General features: G+C 43.8%; 1 protein-coding gene and 1 long non-coding RNA gene across 2 annotated transcripts; both read right to left on the bottom strand.

The window, feature by feature from the left end:
- Positions 1-1056: 1056 nt before the first annotated feature.
- Positions 1057-3996, bottom strand: LOC146766307 (uncharacterized). The gene is made up of 2 exons (XR_014958213.1): positions 3431-3996; positions 1057-2981 (listed from the first exon to the last, which is right to left on the bottom strand). It is a non-coding gene; the product is annotated as an uncharacterized LOC146766307 (long non-coding RNA).
- A 2-nt stretch (positions 3997-3998) lies between these two features.
- LOC144248434 (nuclear pore membrane glycoprotein 210-like) lies at positions 3999-20494 on the bottom strand (the record flags this gene model as incomplete). The annotated part of the gene is given in 13 exon segments (XM_085590017.1): positions 3999-4085; positions 4775-5020; positions 7165-7271; positions 7542-7734; positions 8703-8876; positions 10089-10310; positions 11213-11304; positions 11307-11357; positions 11933-12161; positions 13448-13603; positions 16276-16413; positions 18696-18802; positions 20344-20494. Coding segments are annotated over 13 exon segments (1953 nt in total), but the record flags the coding sequence as incomplete, so codon positions are not given.
- Between the last annotated feature and the right edge of the window lie 1790 nt (positions 20495-22284).

Raw genomic sequence — 22284 nt, 5'->3', positions numbered from 1 at the left:
TGCCTTACCAGAAAAAAAAAAAAAATAAAAAAAAATAAAAGAGGAATTAACTGGAGAGCATGTACCTTGCCCAAACACCATCTGCCTCCAGGGCTGCTCCAAGGAAAGTTCCTTGGGGAGGATTGCTGCAATCCCTGGGACACAGCGAGGAGACACAGCCTAACACAGCTGTGTCTCTAACTGGGGAAACTGGGATGGAGAAACTCCTCAAGCTTCTTGGGGAGCCTCTACTAAGAAATCACCAGAGGATGTTCACGAACAAACTGACATGTGCTCCTGAGTGCCAGAATCAACCACCAAACACAGAAGGCAAGAATGCCTTTATCTGCAGGCCAAGGCAGGGAGGGGTTAGCCAAGGCTGGACTCTCACCTGGACAACTTTAATCCTTCACATAAACTGCAAAAGGCAGCTAACAGGCTGCCAGGAAAACCTTCCCCTGAAGCAGCACACCATAATCTTGGCTGCCCATCAGAAAGAGCTCTTTGCTGAAAGGTGTGTGCCGTGTTTCGTTCATCATCTGCCTTGCTTTTGAAAAGGGGCAGATGGAGAAATAAAGATTGGGCTGTGTTTGGGATGTTTGATTAGGGAGCAGATTGGCTTGAAGACCAGTATTAACCCAGCCTTGCTGACCTTAATCTAATTGAGTAATTCCTTGGGACACACCTGTTGATCAGCTGTGGGCAGGCAAGGATTTTCTGGATGCAGGAGTCAGCCTGGCACAGCTCAGACATTTCAACTCAGATAAGGGCTGGACCTTGGAACAGACACACTGCCAGCAGCCCTTCTCCCTCTCAGGGAGAAAACAGGAACAAGCAGTAAGTGAACAGGGAGGGAAATCAGCATTAAATGCAAATCTCAGTTTATTAAATAATAATAAAAAAATCTTCACATTGGCAGCAACCTGCTGAGAAAAATTTATATCCCCAAATCCCCCCAGCCCCAGGAATGGCCCCACAGGTGAGGTGAGCTCCTTGAGCCAAAGCCTGGCTGTTGCTTGCAGGAGGTTGGCTCCTGAGCCATACCAGCTCCCTACTTCATACCTTTTTTTTCCTTAACAGGACACTGCAACTTTTCCTAAAGAAATGAAATAAACAGCAAGCATTTGCCAAAGTACTCCCATCACTTGGAGCAGTTTGTTTTTCAGAACATTCAGTGCCAGATTGCTGAATGGGAAAGAGAAACAACAGGAGAGCAAAACCTCTCCTTTAATCATTTCTGAAGAGTTTATCACAGGAGCACTGAGATATTCACAGCCCACTGGTTTCTTGCTGAATTCAAGTGATTCAAGTGGAAAAAAGATCACATCTTTCTTTTAAAACCCAAATGAACAAAATGGTAAGTTTGAACAAACCTAGAAAATGAGCAGCTGCTTCTACAGTCATCACTGATTTCAGCAGGAATTGAAGATGCTTTGTGAAAACTGGAAGAAATCTCTGACAACAAATGCTAGTGGAAGAATTGTCAAAGTATTTCAAAACATTACATTGCCAACAGAGAGAAAATTAAGATTGGAAAATTGTGATTGCAAACACTGAGGGGCTGTAGGAAGTGAAGTTCAAACAACAGCCCAATGCTACATTCTAAACAGCCAAACTGCAAAAAATTCTTCAACAGCAACATGAAGGAATCTTTAAAAGCTTTATTAAATAATACAGATTTAAATAATATAGTCCAGTGCTAGACTCTGAACAACCGCACCACAAGAAAATTCAAAATAAAGAAGTCTAAAAAAGCTTTAATACAGATTCAACTGATTATCTACATCCAAACTGACCTTTTTTAGTAGTACTAGCAGTTAAGGGCACAATTTCTCCAAAATTAGCCAGTAAGTTAAACAAGACTCAATACAATTTCATGTAACAATCCTTTTGTTTATAACACTGTGTGAAACCAAAACTCCATGACATGCACTGGGTTTGCATTCCATTCATCTATTTGCCTGCATAGTTCTGCACACAAAGTATTTTGTTATTTCACTTTTGTTATGGTCCTTGGCAAAGTTCAGAGAGCCAGAATATTATTCACAGTTAAAACTGGGATGCCTGATATATGTAAACAAAACCCTTATCTGATAGCTGCAAAACCCTGCTCACAAAGAAAAGTGACTGGGATGTGATTATATCCTCAAAAGAAAGGATTCCTACCAGAAGAAGGGTGCACTTAAAAGGCACATGCTTTCACAGTCCCAGTTCAGAAAAGTGTTAACAGTACCAAGGAATACTGCAGTTGTACCCAAAGCAACTCACACTAAGTTCTGGTTTTCTTTTTTTTTATTCCTTTTCCAATCATTGTTGTAAAAAAACATTTTATTATTCACAGTTGTTCCAGCATTTCTCATGCTAAACCAGCATATTGTGCTGGTGAATCCCAGTGTAAGGCTAAACAAAGAACACTTATCAGTGCAATACAATCCTGAGTTTTTGGAACACAAAATAAAAAACAGTTCTTCAAAATAAACAATCCTTCAACATTTTTGGTTCATATTTCACCTGTTTTTCTAATTTCCCCTTTTTAAAAAAAGTACATTAGAAATAAATCTTATTTTTATAAAAAGTAAATAAAAACCTGTTATTGGTCTAACTTAGATATAACTTCTAGTTGCTTGAAGAATCCAAGAAAGCCAGACTAGCCTAAACATTGCTTTTTGTGCAGGCAGCAAAAAACAACAGATAGAACAAGCTTTTGAGAATTGAAGCACTGACATAAAAAACAAAAATAAACTCAGAGCCCTAAATAGTAAAAAAAGTAAATAAATTCAGGTCCTAGTAATATTCCAGAGCAAACCTGAATTACATCCCAACTGCTGAAGTTGCTGAGCTTGCTAAGACACTGAGCTGTACATTTGTTTTGATTTGCCACGAGGAGAAGCCGTGCTGCCCCTACTGAGAGGCGTAACCCGTGCTCCAGAGCCTGGCCGAGGGGCTGCTCTGCCTGCTGGAGGCCTGGGAGCTGAAGGAATGTGCAGGTGACCCGATGGAACCTGAAACAGGGGAAGGAGAAGACAACACTCAGGCTTGGGAATGAATGGTGGGAGAAGGAGCAAACAACTGCTCTTGAGCATCTGCTGGACACTGGCAATGAACCTGATGATCCATTCCAAGTGAAATCATCCCTTTAGCTCAGTGCCTCTTGGAAAGGTACCCTGCAAGTATCAGAATTTGTGGGTCTTCCCGTTCAGGACTTAAGTCTGAGGGGAGCACAGTACATTTCCCCTCAGCAAGTGACATTCACTTGAATTTGCCTTATTTTACCTGAAGCATCACCTGTGTGTACAACCATGCCTGCAGCTCACTGTAACTTCAACACATCTGTAAGAATGTGAATTATTTTTCATTGCCACTCTTGATTACAGACCTTCCTACATTCAATTCCAGAGCAATGGCCAGACTAATCAATTAATTCCCTTCTAACTGGGTGACAGCTGCTTACTGTTAGGTGTGTGCTGAAGACTTGTCCTTGGGTGGAATACTGGCTGATTGTGCTGTTCATTCGGTGAGAAAAATGCATGGTAGGCCACAAGACAATTGAAAAACAAACCAAAATAATTTTGCATGGCAATCATTCCTTTTTATCTTACACCTAACGCACTGTAAGAAGCTATGGAGAAAAATTCTTGTGCAATCTTTCCTTCTCTTACCTATGATCATAACAGCTGTCCCTGCTAAGAGTGCAAAAAGCGTGAAGATCATCACCTGGTAAGACTCACCAAACCGCTGGAAGAGATTGGCTTCATCTGCAGAATTGATTAGGAGGAGGCAATATTGAGTTAAAAGGAGCATCTTCTCCAACCTGCTTTAAGAGTTAACCTCATAAACATCAGAGAAATTAAAGGTTCCTGCTGGCATACGGAGTGCAGATCTAAACTTACATCTCACGGGTGCAGTGGTTCTGTCAGTCAGATCACTGTCACTGGGATGGTGATGGACTGGTCTGTCATGGGACTGGAGACAGTCACACTGGTGGACAGGGAGCCCTGGCTGGTAACTCTGGGATCAGCCAGGCTCACAGTGTACACCACATCACTGGGCAGCCCATAGGACTTCTCCTTCTCCAGCACCTTCACGGCTGGGGACTCACATTTCACCTGCACAGGGAACATCCAACCTGGAACAGACTGCTGGCACGGCACAGCACAGCTCCCTCTTCCAGGCCAGCTGCCAGCAATGGGTGATTCCTCAGAAACACTGAGCAATTCACCCCTCCAGAGGAGTCAGGTGCACCCGTACAGTGACACCTGCAGCATTTCCCCCTGCCTATTGCCTCTCACCTGCCCCGCCCACAGGTCTGGGCTAACCCCACACAGCCAAAACCCACAGAGCCTCAATGGGCTGTGTGAGCTATGGGCAGTCAGTCACACACTTACTTGGGCAAGACTTCCCCACAGGGGTAAAGCAGGTTTTGGCTTCCTGACCCGTGAGCTGGCTCACACATGCCAGGCTGTATGCCCAGGTGAGCCTGCCACACCTGCACGAGCCCAAAACCCGAGGCCAGGATGGATGGGCTCCTGAGCAACCCAGTGAGTGAGTGGCATCCCATGGCAATGCATTGGAACAAGATGAGCTTCAGGGTCCTGCCAACCCAAAGCATTCTGGGATCCTGTGAAAAATGAAAACTGAGGAATAATCAGCATTCCAAGATGAGCATTTCCAAATCATCTCAGGAATAAACCTTGACACGGTGAAGATGGCAGGGAGTGCCTCGCATTAGAAAGCTGCATGTGACAGCTCAGAATGCTCTCAGCTGTGCTGAGACACTCCCTGGGAATGCCCTCACCTCCAGGCTATCCAGGATTTCCCTGGCACCAAAGATTCTCAGCACGGAGCTGCCGTCCTGGTTGCTGAGCAGCATCTCAAGCATCAGTAATGTGTGATGTTTTCCTCCCTGCAGCTGGAAAGCAGCAGAGTAACTCCTCACCTGGATGTCAGGGTGGTTGTAGATGGAGAGCCCAGTGGGGCTCACTTTCACATCTTCCACAAGCACCAGTTCAATGGTGGCAGGCCCTGGGAGCACAGCCTCGTGCTGCAAGAACAATGGTAGCAGTTACAGAAAGAGGCACAACACTGCAGAGTCCTGTGTGTGCAGGGAGGATGTTTAAGGCAGGCAACCAAAGCTCAGAGCACAGGCTGAGGGATGAGATGCCCACAAGATCCAGAGGGCTCAGTCAGTCAGCACAGGGAAGGGCATCCTCAGGGCTGCTCTGTTCTGCACCCTTGGCACAGGCAGAGGACCAGGGCCCAGCACTGCAGCATCAGTGAATGATGTCTGACAAGCACAGACAGGGTATTAACTCTGAGCCACAGCCCAAGTTCATACAGAATGATAAGGAACATGCACAAGGTGTTCTAGCTCTAACTCATCTTTTCATGCTTCTTAGCAGGCCACCAAAAGAAATTCTTCCTTAAATGTAAGTACATGAATACTGGAACAAATGCAGCTTTAATCACTCACTCATAACAACATTAGCTCAGAAAAGGAAAAGATTTCTAGAGGAAGTCAGTACTCTGTACCCATTTCACCTCATTAGTAGAATTATCTCCTTGATGTAGAAAGGATGTGATCTTTCCCTAATGGCATAATAGGGTGTTCCACTTAAACATGGAACAACAGTCAAGGCATCTTAATATCCCATCTACTAGATTTCTGTTTTGTGTTTTTGGCTGCAAGAAAGGAGAATGGGCAGGTTTGAAAGCAGAGCAGAGCAGCCCATTGCTGATGTACTTGAAAAATGCACCCACGTCACCTCATTTAAAAAAAACAACTCATTCATGAGCCCACAAAGTGCAGCAGGACTGGCATCTACAGAGTCCTCCTAAATTTAAACACAGAGAATAAAACTTAAGAATATGCCAGTGTTCTCTGAACTCAAGGCAAAGTTTACTGCAGTCTCTTTACTAATTATTTCGAAAAGTAAGAAAGAATATATAATACTGGCTTAACAAAGCAGAGCACAGTGAACTACAAAATGATTGTAGAACATCAAGTATCCATATTACAGCTCGATTTCTAAGAGAGAGAAAAAAAAAAAAACCACAACCAAATATCTCAAATAACTTCAGCAGCAAAGTAACTGTGTCTCTGCAGTAATTCTCATTAAGCCATAGTCAAATGCTTCAGGGGAAATACATCTGCACCATGCTTTCCCAACATGAGAAGAGTGGAAACCTCAAAGAAAAGTCAAGAACCAAGTGGCAAAAAAGATCACCTCTCAAAGAATTTACTAAGCAGATGCCACACCTGGGCCAAGCTGAGAGGAACCTAGCCCACAGAATATTTCACATTACTGGTGCCCATCTGCTACCTGCTTTGAGTTAAACCCTGTAACCTCTCAGTGCATATTTAACTTTTTGCCTCAAGTATGTTTTCAAGGTACTGCATATAGTTCAAATCCACTTAAATCTTGCTAACAAGATTAAACAGAAATTCCAGTTAGGAAGCAGAATATTTTAAGAGTCAGTTATTGCACATGTCAGGTTATTCCACAGGCTGAAACCTGCCCTTATATTCAGCTTACAAAAGTGACATACACAGAAAACTGCCAGCTATTTACACCTGCCCTCTTTGCTCATCATCATTACCTTTTACTGTCTTTCTTCCCTAGCTTGAGTATCAACACACTAAGTATTTCAGGGAATGGCTAATGACTTGTAAAATGAGAGCCTGGGCTTATGGCTGGCATCAGAAAGAAAAAAAAAAACAGAGCATCAGTCAGAGCCCAGAATAACACATGGTCCATATGAGGAATCAGTCAGCTTTTGCTTTGCTCATGCAGAACTTTCCCACCCAGCTCTGCAGGGGCAATAATCCATTTGCTTTCCCCAGTGACAGCTGCATGAAGCACATGGCTGCTTTAGTGAAGGACAAGCAGCAGAGATTCATTAAAAAACCCTAAACTGAAACAAAACCAACTGAAACACTTCTCTGTAATGCCCTTGCTCAGATGGTTAAAAAACTTCCAAGAATTTGGACAAATTTGATTTGGATAGCAGCACCTAGTGCAGAGGAAAGCAGGAAAACCATGAACCAGTATCAAACCGCTGCAGAATGAACCAGACTGCACCAGGGCGCTGCCTGATTTGTACAGTACTGTGTGGGGGGGAAATAAAGCCACCAGAACACTGAGCATTGACCACAGGGAAATGGCAAATCCCCCCAGGTACTGTTACCGCTGTTTGGGCTCTGGCTGCCTTCAGGTGGGGCTGCTGGAATCCAGTGGCAGTGGCAGAGATGGCAGCAGTTCCAAACTCACGGTCAGCTACCACAGTTTGTAAGCCTAGAATGCAGCAAAGATGAGAAATACATCCAGCTCCTCTAGGCTCATTCTCATCAGACAAGAACTTTCTCCCTCAAGACAGGTTCTAGACATTGGACTTAGTTCCTTTATTCTCCTCTCTTTAATAGCACACACTAAAACATGCACACTGATGTTAAACTGAAGTATGACTGCAGATTACAGTAATTTCTTTAATCAAGATCAGACACTGCCAAACAGATTTAATCCGGACCTTCAAACAAAGAAATGCTCATTTCAGCCCACTCATACCCTGCATTTTCTTCTGACCATTGCCCTCCTCCTTCAGAGTCAGCTCCATTGGCAGCTCCGCCTCAATACGAGCAATGGCCTTATTTGTGGATTCCCACACAATACTAAGGGAGCTGAAGTTATCAAATTTCCTGCCTTGCTGGTCATAGGCAGCCAACTCCAGCACTGGATTGTGGTAATTGGAAACAGGAACCTGAAAAAGAAGGAATATTTTGAACTGAACCAATACAACAGGATTTTTTAATCATTTAAAAAAACATATGCTGAATTCCATGAGGTTTGTTACAACATCAACGCATAAGGAATGTTCATTAAAAGGAGCCATCAGTGCAAGGCATTCAGCTGTGCTCCAACAGCCCTGAGATTATCTCAGCTGGTCAGAGCATAGTGCTGCTTACACCAGGTAGGTTCAAGTCCTGTATGGGCCATTTAGAGTTGGACTCCATGATCCCTTTGGGTCCCTTCCAACTCAGAGCATTCTGTGAATCTCTGAACTCTAAGGGGGTTTTACTGGAGCATGGCTTTGGGGCTTTTTAGACAGTGAATTACCATAAGAAAAAAACAAATCCCCAAACCAACAACAACAAAATTGAACCACAGCTCAAGGAAATTGTTTTTAAAATTCAAATAAATGATTACAAACACTGCTGTTTGTTAAAGCTCAAAATTCTGGTGTTGCAATTCTGGTGAAATACATTAGCAACAGCAGTGCAACAAGGTAAGCTGACACATAATGGAGCCAGAAAAGCAGGTGAGCTCTGAGGTGGCTAACAATACACAAAAGTCTCCATCTCCTCTTGTTATTACGTAGAAGCTCTTTAAAATGATTCATTTTAGGGAAGGAGGATGACTTTTACATTTGCCAGGGAATATTAACACAACCAAATGTGGCTTACTCAGCAGCCAACAAGTGACAATACCTGTTAGCAAGAAAAACAGAATAGCAAAGTTCCTTATGCCTGATAATCGATACGTATCTCTTGTCCATTTACTGCAGGACTCCCCCAGCCTGCTCTGTGCAGGGCTCCCAAGGGCACAGTGTGGCCACAGCACCAGTTACTGCTCCTCTTGCAGCAGCTGCGATGTTTCACACATGGAGCTCCAAACACTGAGTTTTCTGCTCTAAGAACACCTTCTTCTCCTGATACTTCCCAGGCTTACCAGTTGCTTGCTCTGCTGGAGGAAAGGGCAGGAGAGAGCAAGCTGAGGGCTGCCATAAACAGGAATCAAAGCCAGCCGGGAAGGGAGAGCACAGATGAGCTTCACCACAGCAGGCTCAACCACTGGGAAAGGGTTGGTGACTGTGGGGCTGTTCCCAACTGTTAAGGCAATAACCTGAAAACAGCAAATGAGGAAAGAGTTTAGTTCAGGCACATTGTATTTCCACAGGTCTCAGTTACACTGTGATATCAGAATGAAAAGCAAAAATACAGTGCTTGGAGATTTACAGCACTATTAAGACACAGGAAGATGTAAAAGAGGGAGCACATCTCAAGAACAATTCTTTATCACTATGAAAGTACTGTTCCTGGGAACTCTTTCCTCGGTGTTCATGTTCATTACTATCAAATTTGATTCAAACAACAAATCTCATGTAACTGAGAATGGAAACTGCAGGTGTTCTTGCAGAGTGAGAACAGAACAGCTCAAAGGCAACATTTATAGCCACTTCAGTGTGTTTAAAAACATCTTATCTTTTATTTTACACTCCTTTTCTAGCCTTCAGCAAAGTGAAGTGGATCTAAAAGCAGAGAAGGCTGAGGCAGCTCTGGTCACCTGCCCCATGCCCCCACGCACTGGTGCTGGGCAGAGCCATGCAGGGGTGATGTGCTGGGGACAGCCAGCCTTGCACAGAGCTGCACACGAACAGCAAGGCCTGTTCCTTTGGAATCTGCACTGACAGAAACAGCTCCACTTTGCAAAGTGAGGAAATCAGTGGAACTTGGCAGCCCCACCAAAATGCTTAAGCCTTGCAGAATTGCAGAAGAACACTATATTGAAGCTAAAAGCTCCATGGGCTGAGGGGGGTGAGTAAAGCAGGAGAAATCACTTCTGTATGTTGGAGAGAACAAAACCAAGTGGAAAATGAGCACAGCCACGCTCACCAAGGCTGCACAGAGAGTAGAGCAGTCAATTCCTGGGGCTGCCATTTGTTAGAATAAACAGAATTACACTGGAAGGTAACACAGTTAAGAGGAGCAGGTAAGGCAGGGGAGTCAGCCTGCTCAGTAACCTTCTGCTCTGATCCTGTTCATGCAAACTGAACCTGCACTCATTAGGATGTTCAATGCATCCCACAACACAAGGCTTCCACAACTTGGGTTTATACTGCAATAAACCCATCATAAACCACTTTTTAATGTAATGCTGTGAAATGCTCACTCTAAAATCTGCATCAAAATGCATAAACAATGTACTTACCCAAGTTCTTTACTGGCTCATTATAAAAGCATCTAGCTACATAACAGGCATATGGCACTATAAATGTGTCTGGAGCCAGTTCTCAGCACCTGATGGAGGGCAACAGCAAGCCCTTCTGGCACTCACCTGCTCTCCCAGGCTCCTGCACAGCACCCTAACCCAGTGCTGGTTGCTGTTTCGAGGTGTGGCACGTTCAAGTAAAGAGGAGGCAATGCTTTCTGCATCCTCAGCAGCAACCTTCCTGAAGAACTTGGAAGGTTCTTGGACCCATGGCCTGGGTCCTCCTTCAAACAACACATCCTTGGAGGAACCCAAAGTCACTAAAGCAACTGATGGTGGATCGGTAGCCTGTAAGCAATTAATTAATTGAAAATTAATCATCTATTTACACTGTTTGGTTGTGCTCTGCAAAATAAACCTCCTTCTGAATGGAACAGCTATACTTGGATAAGGCTGTGATTTCTCCCATGCAGTGGTTTGTCAGCACACTTAGCGAAAAACAGAGCTGCACTAAAATCCACAAGGATTCTGTCCAGCTGGATTAGATTCAAAGGAAGCAACAGATCCAAAGACAAGTTTTAGCTGCCTTTTAATCACATCTCTCTCATGAAGAATTACAGCAAAAGGGAGACCCTTAATATATTGTTCTGAGCACAGAGAGATAGTATTCTGCTATACTTTCAAAGAAGTATTTAAAATGGATGAAATTACGTCAAATTGTACTTTCACTTGCCAGTGCTCTTTCCAGAACAATTCAGTGTATGTAGTTATTCTCCTACACAAGTTTTACTTCACACTTGTCTAACAAATTCTGCACTGATGTGCATCTCTGGGACAGCCTGTGCTGTTCACCACCACAGCAGTTAACCTGACATTTAGTGCACAAAAACCTTTCCAGTTTGTGTTTCACAACATCACATTACATTCATTATAAACACAAATCCGTAGTATTTGCACTAACATTTTTTCCATATTGAGGGAAAGCTATGGTGAAATACTCAGATTTCAGCCTGCAGTCAGTGCTAGGCTTCTGCAGATGAGGCAACAAAGCAGCCTCTTCTGTATTTCCATCTGTTGACCCTGCACTCAGCTTCTTTCTTATCTTCTTCACTGAACCAGCCAGTGGTGGAATGTAAACCCACCCACCTCAGTTTTTCAAACCTATTCCTTGCATAACCTGCTCCCTGTCATGTAAAGGTGCTTCAGTGCTGGATCCTGGATCTCTCCAGGAGCAGGGGAAGCAGACTCACTCTCAGCGGGAGATAAGCGGCGATGGCGATGCTGGCATTGACGCGCACGTGCCCGTGGGTGTACACAACCACCAGCCTGGTGTACCCTGAAATTCAGCCTTCAGTCTCACCCCACTGCAAAAATCAGCAGCTGGCTTAAGTCTTCCTGTCAGATAAATTAAAAATATACAAGAGCTTATTTGGAAAGAAATGCCCAGGCATGGTCATCAAATTCCACAGAGCTGTTTGAAGGCAGCCTACCTGAAAGATGGAGAGAACTTTTTACAAGGACATGTAGGGACAGGACAAGGGAGAATGGCCTCAAACTGAAAGAGAAAAGGTTTAGACAGGATACTGGGAAAGAATTCTTGGCTGAGAGAGTGGTAGGGCTCTGGCACAGGGTGCCCAGAGAAGCTGTGGCTACCCCTGGATCCCTGAAAGTGCCCAAGGCCAGGCTGGACAAGGCTTGGAGCAGCCTGGGACAGGTGAAATGTGTCCTTGCCCATTGCAGAGGGTGGGACTGGAAGAACTTTTAAGTCTCTCCAACTCAAACCATTCTGCATAAGAAAGCAAATATATCCTCAAAATAAAACTATTCGGACCCCCTCCCCTCTGAGGTTGGCAGTTCTGTGGGGATACTGTACAGAACTATGAATCAGTGATTTAAGGGAGAAGTGTGACTTGGGAGAGGTGTGACCTGTCACCAATTTAACTTCCAAACCAGGGAGGGAGTTAAAGCACCTTCAAGTGGGCTGAACACGCCAGGGCTCTCCAGCTCCACCCCCAGCTCCAGCTGTGAGCAGTCTCTCAGGGGGACCAGCTCGCCCCTGTCCACGCTGGTCCGGCCACTGATCCTCAGGGGCAGCTCCAGCACCTGCCCCACGTGTGCCTCCACCTGGCAGGAAGTGAACTCCATGGCGCTGGGCTCGCTCACGGACACCTGCCAGGGACAGAACAGGGACAGGCTGGGTCACTGCTCTGCTCCACGCCAGCCCAAGCCCACAGCAGCTTGGTGAGCTTCCCTTTTACTGCTGCTCCTGTCATTCTCTCCTCTGCTTTGCAGACTTTGAAGTGTGGACTGCTGTGTGCTATCTCCAGGGGCTATCATCACCAGCTGGGAGAGGTTTAGCATCCATTAAAGAACCTACCTCAGACCAGAGATTTCACAGCAATCACAGCTTTTATTTGCAGGATCTTAACTACTTAATCTTCTGCAACTGGCTTCAGGATACCAAACTATATGGGACAGAATTAAAGATGTAATCTGTGTGGATTAACTACTCCTAAAACTACTACTACTAAAAACTGACTCACTGAGGTCAGTAAACAGAACTCTGAAGAGCTGTTCACACAGAAGGCAGCTCCTAACACAGGAAAAAAAAGCATTCAAAAATAACCTATTCAGATTGTGCAATACACTGCTCTGAAAGCTCACATGGTCTGAAGGTTTCTTTCTGTCTTCAGACTTTGACTCATGTTTGAGGATAAGAAGTTTGAGCTGAAAAAATCTTCCTCCCTGTGTCTCCAGCTGGTAACTGTTGCACTGCTAAAAAGCAGCATCTAAGGCTGTTCAGAGAATTATTTCAGAGTGAGTGTGTAAGCTAAATTCTGAACAGATTTTAATTCATGTCACACCCCTCCCTTTGGGCCACCACATGTACTGTTCCTGCATTCTCCTCGCTCCAAGCCACACACACTGACCACCATGACCTAAGAACAGGGGATGGTCTGAAGAGACACCACAAAATCCCTCTTGGGAGCTATGTTTTTTATTGCCATTTTCTCCTAATTTTCCTAAAGTACTGTTTTTTCTTGGCCAGCTCGGGTATTTGCAGCCCGTCTGCAGCACAGTGCTCAGTTCAGTTACTTCTCCAGACAGAAATTTCCTTGTACATCCTGGTAACAACTGTCACCCTTTGGTATCAAGGGAGAGCACCCACCTATCACCCTACAGAATGAATTTCTAGTGTGGCTTGTCTGCCTGGATGGCCAGGCCAGGAGTTAATTACCATTTCATTCTTGCACTTAAAACTTCCAACAGGGAAAAAGGTTTGCCAAGGAAATCAGGAAGGGGCAAAAATGGGAGTCAGGTTAATGCACTGGACAGTGCTGGATTCCCTAAAGCACAAACTGAAAGGAATCACTTAACCTGCCACAGGGCAGGAAGTGGAAGGGGATTGCCTATGGCATTCTCAGTGCCTTTGCTGTTTCCAAAAGCCACATTCAAGAACAAGCACTGAACAATGAATCTCTTGCCTTCATTTCACCACAAAGCAGCGGATTCCGCACGTCGAACGCCCGAATAATGCTGACCCCAGCATCACTCCCCGTGCTCATCACTCCTGTGACTGTCACTGTGGCTACTGCCTGGTTAGAAGAGGACCAGCTGAAGTTGCCACTTCCACCCTGAGCCTGAAATACAGAGGGAAAATCTTTCAAACATTTAATCAAGTACATGGTTTTCACATTCCACAGCTTTGGATATCTTGCGTGAAAACCAGGAGTGCACTGAGAATAGGACATACAAAAAAAATAACACCTCAGAACTTAAAAAGCAATAGAGAGATGAGAAGATTTCTACCTTTCATTTTAATTTTGGCTTCTTTCACACACCAAAACAAATGTCAAAAGTTCCATCAGAGTAAAACACAGGTGAACACTGGAGCTATTTTAAAATGTATATTGTTTTAATTTCTTTTACTTCCTCAGCATTTCCTTTAACCAATTTCATAATTAAAAATGAACAAGGTGATAAATCTTCTCTAGAGGGACAGTGTGGAAAACAAACAAGTCTAAATTATACAGGAGCTTAGCTAGTAATTTTTACCAGGGAAAGAGAAAAAAAAAATAAAATTAAGAGGATGGTCATTTCCCATCTTCCCATCTTCCTTTCTCAGAGCACATGCACAATCTGATTACAGAAGGACACGGCCAAATAAACAGGCAGAGATGTGTTACAGGAGATGCATGGGATGTGGTGAGAAAGGCTGAAAGAATCCAAGGGCTCAGCATATTTGTAAAGGTGTTTCAGTTGAAACAGGGGGATGAGCATAGTCTTAATGACTATGAAGTCTCAGGTCCCTGCCATAAACCCCAGACACGTCACTACGCTTTCTGTCTCTGACAGTCAGTATGCACTGAGGAGAGAGAGGAAGGGTAAAGCAGCTTCCCATGCAGCTTCACCATTAGCCAGAGCCTGGCAGGAGCTCCACACTGCTACCTGGGAGCAGTGCCCTCCCCAGGAACCTCCACGTGCCCACCTCGCACAGCTGCTCTGCACCTCTCATGCCTGCGCCGAAGGAAGGCAACAGAAACCATCTCATTGGCACAAAGATGAACAAAGCAACCCCCAACAAACCAGACAGCTGCCAAAGGAAAACCTGCCAGGCATTCTGGTACCATCTGGAGGGAGTTACTTCAGCTATCAACAGAATTTGGCTAGATCCAAAAATCCCTTTCAATTTATTTTCAGAAAAACTTTATTCACCCATTTGAAATAGCCTGACTGAAGCTATGCAGTGGGAGGCAAACTCTGATGGAGAGGCAGGAACAGTTGAGCTGTGTGTATGCTGTCGACCACGTGTCTTGTGGAATCTATAGAACAGAAGAAAGGTCTCAGTTTCAGCAAAATTTAAATCTTGGGAGAAAAAAGTTTCTATGTTTTTATAGAAGAACATCAGAGTAAAGTAAGACAATTATTGCAGTACCATGAAGGAATGTTCTCTAGTGAAATACTTCATTATATTTGCAAGATAAGGTGACAATAGAACTGTGAAAGACGTAGGAAACAAAACCACATTTCCTTTCCTTTACTGGGAAAATTCCAGCAGAATTATGAAGTACTGCAAATGCAGACTTAGTACTAAGAATTTTTGCCACACTCTGCTGGTGTGGTCAGGAATAGCATGAAGTAAACCAAACCAATCCCACAGAACAGACAAGTCGAGTTATGCAGGGCTTAACTCAGTGTAGCTGCCCTTAGACTCACACTGGAGAATGCAATTTAATCCTGTGAGATTGATTCTCTCCATGGAGTCACTGAATCAGTAAGGCTCTAAAAGACCTCTGAGATTATCAAGTCCACCACTGAACCATGTCTTCAGGTCCCATACCCCATAATTTTTGAGCCCTTCCAGGGATGGTGACTGCACCACTGCCCTGGGCAGCCTGTGCCATGGCTTGACAACTCTTCCTGTGAAAAAAATTTGTCTAATATCCAAGCTAAACATGAGGATGTTTCCTCTCATCCTATCCCTTGTTACCTGGGAGGAGAGCCTGGCACCAAGTGTCCTGCTGCCTATTTGCTTATAGTTTACTTAATACAGATCCAACACTGAGCACCACTTTATGCTAAAAGGGAGAGGTAGGAGTTGTGCATCCAACACCTGAGTGCAGGGTCTGGGTATCACTGGCCTGAGATAAGAGTCTGGGCTGAGAAAGCACAACTTTCTTTTCCCTACTTAGACTGGAGATACTGGATACTGGCATACAAACCATTTGCTTCATGAAGCAAAAGGAATAACTGACAGCTTGGGAGCAAAGACACACCTAGTAAATATGGAAATCATCCCTTCTGTAAATAAGCTGGGGCCTTTGCCTCCCTGGAACTTTGTATTAGGAGCACAAGGTGTGTGGCCAGTGAGGAATACTGATGTCCAAGGCTGGCAGAGTGCTGCAAATTAATCTTGTCATGCCCTTCTTTGTAGTCACTTCACACTCCCATTCATATTTCCCATCCTTGCCAGCAAAGGGCAGCCTCTAATGATTGCTGTGGATCTTTGCATGTAGGATGCTCCTGGAATTCCAAACCATTCCAGGCACAGGTGCGTGGTGCATGCATGAGGGAGAGAGGAAGGGAAGACAAGAGGTACAATCAGTGGGGTTTTTATGTTTGTTGGTTTCTTGGTGCTTTTTTAAAACTGCATATCAACTCCTGTAACTAACGTCCCATGAAATTCCTGCAAGTTACATTTTGGATGGCACTGTGCCTGAAGTATCCACAGTCAGCCCTAGCTCAGTGGTGTCAGGCCTCAGTGTGCCTGCATGAGTTACACACCCTGCAGCTGGGTACTTCTTTGGCATACCTGGATGGTGTACTGGTAGACTCCTGCTTTTGCCTGCCAAGGAAACATCAGAATGCTGGGTACAAGCAATATTGGAACATGGATCTCCACATCCTGCTGGTTTCTCACTGGAACTGGTAAGGTGTGAACACCTCCATCCTGCAAAGTGCAAAACCACGGTGTTATAAATGGCATCACAGAGCTTCCCAGAGTTAATGTTTAGTCCTTAGGTACAGACATGTTCTTGAAAACACATCAGAGAGGAAGGAAAACTATTTAGGACCACTTACGAGCAGAGCTCCCAGTGAGCAAATAGCTCCTGAAGATCCAGGTGCCCACATTAATGTAAAAGGCAAGAAAAAAGATACTCTTTCATTGCTCCTATTTTGAGACCTCACTTGGAGAGCCAATCTGGAGGCTCAACACCTATATTTACTCTTTGCTCATCCCACTGTGTACAAAATTCAGCCTGAAAGAGCCCTTGCTCAGTCCTCCCTCCCAAACATTGGCCTTCAGAGCTCTGCTGTCACTGCAGTGCTACAACCCTCTGGCACAACACACTGTTACTGCATTTCTGAGGGAAAAACAACTCTCAAGGGATGCTCTTCCACTGAAGAGAACATCTCTGACACACAAAATGACTGAGGTGTATCACATTGAAGGAGCTGCTAAATCCTGCCCAAGGAATCACTAAATTGATTTTACAGCAAATGGGTTGAAGTGTTGAATTTTCAAGCAAAAGCAATTCACTTCCACACCACGTGCCCTAGTTAGCCATACATTCAGCAGCCTGCCCAACCAGCAGAAAGTAAATGAATAGTAATTTGGAGAAATGTGCAGGCTGATACATTTGGCAAATTGTCATTCCAGAGTTTAAGGGCACTTCCCAACTGACAGCAAACTTCCCCAATGTAACTGACTGCAGAACAAGGTCAGGGTATGAGTGATGATCCTACCACAATAAAGTGTAAAATTCCCTCAGCCTGTGAGAGGCCCCTTGCCCAGCACAAGGATCTGCCACAAGAAAAGAAATCAGTGCTGTGCACCACTGCCCTAACAGGAGTTTGCCACAGGCTCGGGAGCAAAATCCCACAGTCTTTAATGTAAGCAAATCCTCTTTTGACTCAATTGGCAGTTTTCATGAAGAAAGGATTTTAGAATTTGGTTCTTAATCTGTTCAAAGACAGCTCAGACCCATGTCATTCTTAGGTTTCCTTTTGCCAGGAAGTCACTAGTGCACAGCTCAATTATTTTTAGGCCTACCAGTGAAGCAGAGGAGTTTTCACACAGACACACCCGGTCAACAACTGATGTCAGTGCAGCATCAATCGTGGTCTGACCTGCCTTTACAGCCCTCACACAATGACAGGACCCATTCAGAGAGGACTGCAGCACCTCAAAGTGTTCTCCAGACAGCTCTGTAGTAATTCGGATCTTCTAAAACCAGAATATGAAATAGAAATTGCCACAGGTGACTGACATCAGTGGGGGACAGAAAGCCCTAAACATACAACAAGAAGTCAGTAAGCAAATGTTTAATCACACAGTTCAAAGACATGCTGCTGAAACTGATTAGAACTCTCCCTGTGGAAGTTTCAGTCTTTCAGTAAGATTTTACCTTTAGAGACATTAACTCCGCAGAAAGTTTCTTTTTAAATGTCATGCTAAATGTAATTTAACATGAAAGTACCTATATTTATACCACTAAGTAATTCATATTTTACAGTATTTTTCTAATTTTTTCCTTCTTCAACATAAAAGAACAAATGAATATACTGTCCCAAAGGCACAGTACTAAGCTCTAGCTCAAACTCAGATCTGTATCCCAAAAAGCAATTATGAGGAAATAAAATTATATTCCCCTAGATCAAATACTCTCAAAAGCAGTAATTCAATAAATTTATTCTTGTTGCAACTGAATTATTTTAATTTCGTTTCCTCTGCAGTTTAAGAACTATGTGTATTTGGTACCTGGTATATAGAATTAAGGAAGAAGCTCTTCCCTGTGAGGGTGGGCAGGCCTTGGCACAGGTGCCCAGAGCAGCTGTGGCTGCCCCTGGATCCCTGGCAGTGCCCACGGCCAGGCTGGACACTGGGGCTGGGAGCAGCCTGGGACAGTGGAAGGTGTCCCTGCCCATGGCAGGGGTGGCACTGGGTGATTTAAGGTTGCTCCAAGCCCCATCCAACCTAAAAGACATTGCCCAACTTCCATTTTTTTTCTACAGCACTTCAGACTCCAATAACTTCACATGAATCACCTAGAGTGCTTTATTTTTATAAAGTAACAACAACAAAACAAAGGAAAAAATGAAGAGGCAAGAAACAACAAGCTTTGCACTGTCCTGTCTCAATGTAAATAAGAAATCACTCAAATAATTCCAAAGCAAGTCAGGATTTAGGAGACAGTCACAGAAAAAAAGTATCTAAACATTTCAACTTACATCAGATAAATACACTTTATTGCTTGATTTATCATACACGTCAACTGTAATTTCATAAAGTCTGCCTGTTTCCAGGACCCATCTGTCACCTGGATGAACTGTAAATCCTGCAAAACAGGAAATATTGAACAGCACAAACCAGCAGCCTCTTAATCCAATGGAGAAAAGCATTTTGCTTCTGGTGTCCACACTCTGCAGATGAACACTCATTATTTTAAACTGCTGACTACAGAGATAAAAGAAAGTATGTAAAACCTATTTCACATTGAGCTACTTTTATGAATAAAATTCCTTTTCTGTGAAAGCTAACGCTGAACGGAAGCGTGGAGATACAGCATGAAAATCACAGAGACAAGGCCAGAACTTGCATGATTCAGCCAGAAGACTGCAGCAATACCAACCCAAATATGCAGGAGCTACCACACAGACAGTGCTGCTGGGCAGCCGGGACACCCCCTGCATGCAGATACCTGCGGCTCAGTCAAGGAACACATGGCTCAGCACAAGCCAAGATCAGCATTCTCCTGGGACTCCTCAAGCCTCTTTGGCTATTCTAAAGCTAAGTGTGCACTGCAAATAAACGTTCTCCCCACTTCACTGCAGGACATCGAGCACTTTGGAGAGATCTCACTAGAGAATATAATGACTGCAATGTAAACATTAAATAAAGCCCCATACATTTCTACAGTGACTGAGGGGAACAGACGTGATTTAAGTGATCTTTTGCCAACTCTCCTGGGTTGTAAGATAAGCTTGTATTCTATTTGCCATCTGTGGAAAGGTTGGGCAGGTTTTGTTATCTCTCCCAAAGACAATGGTTTGCCCCGTAGAGGCAATGGTTTGTTTATACACTATTGACTGACTCACTGCTGGGCTGGTAAATGTAACACCATCCCATTGTGAGGGGTCCCACACAGAGGGGGAAGCCAAGCACTCTATTATTGTTTAAAGGAGTAGCTTTTTGGGGAGAGAAGCAGCTCTCTCTCTCTCTTCGCGGGATCTTGCAGCGGAGCCGCCGGAGCACAGGGAGGCGGCGGCGGCGGAGCTCGGAGGCAACCCCGGCGCAGAGGAAGACCGGCCCCACTGCCACCAGATCTTCAGAGGAAAACTATACCCTTCAAAAGATCACCACTGCAGCTGCAATACATCCGCCACTGCAAGAGGAGCAGCTATCATTGCCACCGGACTACTACCAGCACCCCGACTCCTCAGGTTGTGGACATTATCACTAGTTTTTGTTTGTACCAATTGCATTTGCCTTTTTAAATTGTTATCTAGTTTTCTCCTAGTAAAGAATTGTTACTCCCATTCCCATATCTTTGCCTGAGAGCCTTTTAATTTAAAGATCCTGGTAATTCAGAGGGAGGGGGGGGGCGGGTTTGCCTTCTCCATTGCACAGGAGGCTTTGCCCTCTTTCACAGACTCCTGTCTTGTCGAACCAAGACACCAACTCAATTTGTTAAAGCATTCCAAGGCATCAGACAGCTGTGCTGAGACTGAATTCACAGCAGTGCTGCTTTCCACAGCTCCTGATTTCCAGACTCTCAATACAAATGAGGATAACTTGATCCTTCTGCGTTGCCAATGGTGGAAAGCTTGTCTCCTGCCACAGAGTGGTGGCTGGAGAAGCATTCCCAAGGAAGGATACTCTTGTGCACCAGGATGAGCTTGGTTTGGCCCTGCTGCAACGCAGTCACGGTGGATGTTGCCTGGTCCAGCTTGGCAACTGGCCAGGAGGGATCTCCCTTGGGATGGAGGATGTTGTTCTGGAGCTGCAGCTCGTATTGCTCTGATGGCATTGCTCTTTCTGGACGTGAAACAAAACATAGGAAACAATAAAAGCAGGTGTGGCAGTGGCTATCTGCTGCTAATTATTGCTGATTCTTTTTTACTGATGCCTAGTGCACAGATTAAATCAATATTTCTAGTGGCTTGTAAAAATAGCACTTCTGCCCTCACATCACACACACAAAACCAGTTTCTTGGAAAATTTAATGTCTGTGAAACTGCAGTTCTCAACTAATGTCATCTCAGTATTTCGACCTAACATTCAACTGATTTCCAGCTTCAAAAGAAAAAAAAAATAGCTGAAAGGGAAAAATGGAGAGAAAACTCAAGGCACTGCATTTTGAAATGGGCATAAAGCCAGATAACCCACATTTATAAAGGCTTCACTTTGTGGAGCAAATCCATTTGCCAATAAAACATTTTCTGTTAGAGAAGTTACTAATCTAAATTTGATTTAAGCAAGAAAGTCAGTCAATTCCTTAGTGACTGTCAGCAACTAAAATGACAGTGTTAGCTCTCATTTTAAGTTACCCCTGACTCCACATCCTTGACAAATCTGCAAGAGTATATTCTTAAGAGTCACAATTTTTTTGATGGAAAGAACTAAACAGCTCTATCACTGTGTGCCTTAGGAAAACAGTATTAAACATTAACATAGTAGCTTAAACACAATTAAAAATTTCTCAGCTGTTAAAAATTCACACAACACATTAAAAAATAAAAATAAATAAGAATAGAATAAACCTGTGATCTTCCCTTGCCTCAGTTTCTGAACTCTGTACTGAATTGATGCTCCAAACAGAAGATAAATGTCGTATGTTGGATTTAAAAATATGTTTTCCAAAATAAGCAATCTGACTTCTGCAGGCTGTACATTCTGTTGATAGAGGGGGAAAGAAAAGTAACCACATTAAAAGGAGCTCATTTGTTTGAAGCAGACCATGAAGCGGGAACTTAGAATCTGGAAGTGAAAAACATTATTTGCTGCCATTTTATTTTTATTATTTGGCTCTTTAGTTTCATCTTGACTTTTGTCACAACAAAATGCAAGGGACAGTGAATGGTACAGTGATCTGCTCTGTGCACACAGTGCAAGAATGAAGAAAAAATTCATGTTGATATGAAGATCATTTTGGAGACTACAGAAAAACAGATGCCCATTCACACATTCAGAAATCCATCCTCCCCTCTGACATTCAGAAATCTTACCTTATAGATGCTTTCCTGAAGTCTTGCCTTTAATTTACAACTCCCTGTTTTCATTCCAGACACCAGAATGGTATCTCCTTGCTTGGCGACTTTTTCCATTTCCAATGTACAGGAAGGTGAGATGTAGGTGGATTCTAAGAACTTGAAAATACTGAAAGGTGAATCACAAAGTGAACAGAAAATTGTTAACCAACCTTTGTAAACCCACAGAGAAACATCACCAGCATCTACTCCCAGCCACTTCCATTTTTAAGCCGATTTAAGATACTTGCCTGGGACCAGATATCCCAGTTTTACTCATTCTTTGAGGTATCTGCAGCTAATTTCTGTGACAGATAAGTTTGTATGAAGCTTGCTGATGAGCTATCACAAGACTGCACATGTTGTCTACAATTATCCCTCCAGTTTGTTCAGTAGGTGAGACTGCAAAAACTCTCTGTATTGTAGAAGAACTGATGTGCAAGACCCAAAGCTTATGTTGATAAAAGCAATAGCTCAACAAAGCCAGAACGCAACTCTGACCTCCCTCAAGAAGCCAGGACGTATTTAACAAATGACTATGAAAATAGTCTGCAAGCTGAAAACCTGTAGT

Source organism: Lonchura striata, chromosome 12, assembly GCF_050655825.1.
Source record: "Lonchura striata isolate lonStrDom1 chromosome 12, ASM5065582v1, whole genome shotgun sequence".
Taxonomy (NCBI): Eukaryota; Metazoa; Chordata; class Aves; order Passeriformes; family Estrildidae; genus Lonchura; species Lonchura striata.
Note: the sequence above shows the minus strand (reverse complement) of the source record. Positions and strands in the feature narration are given on the sequence as shown.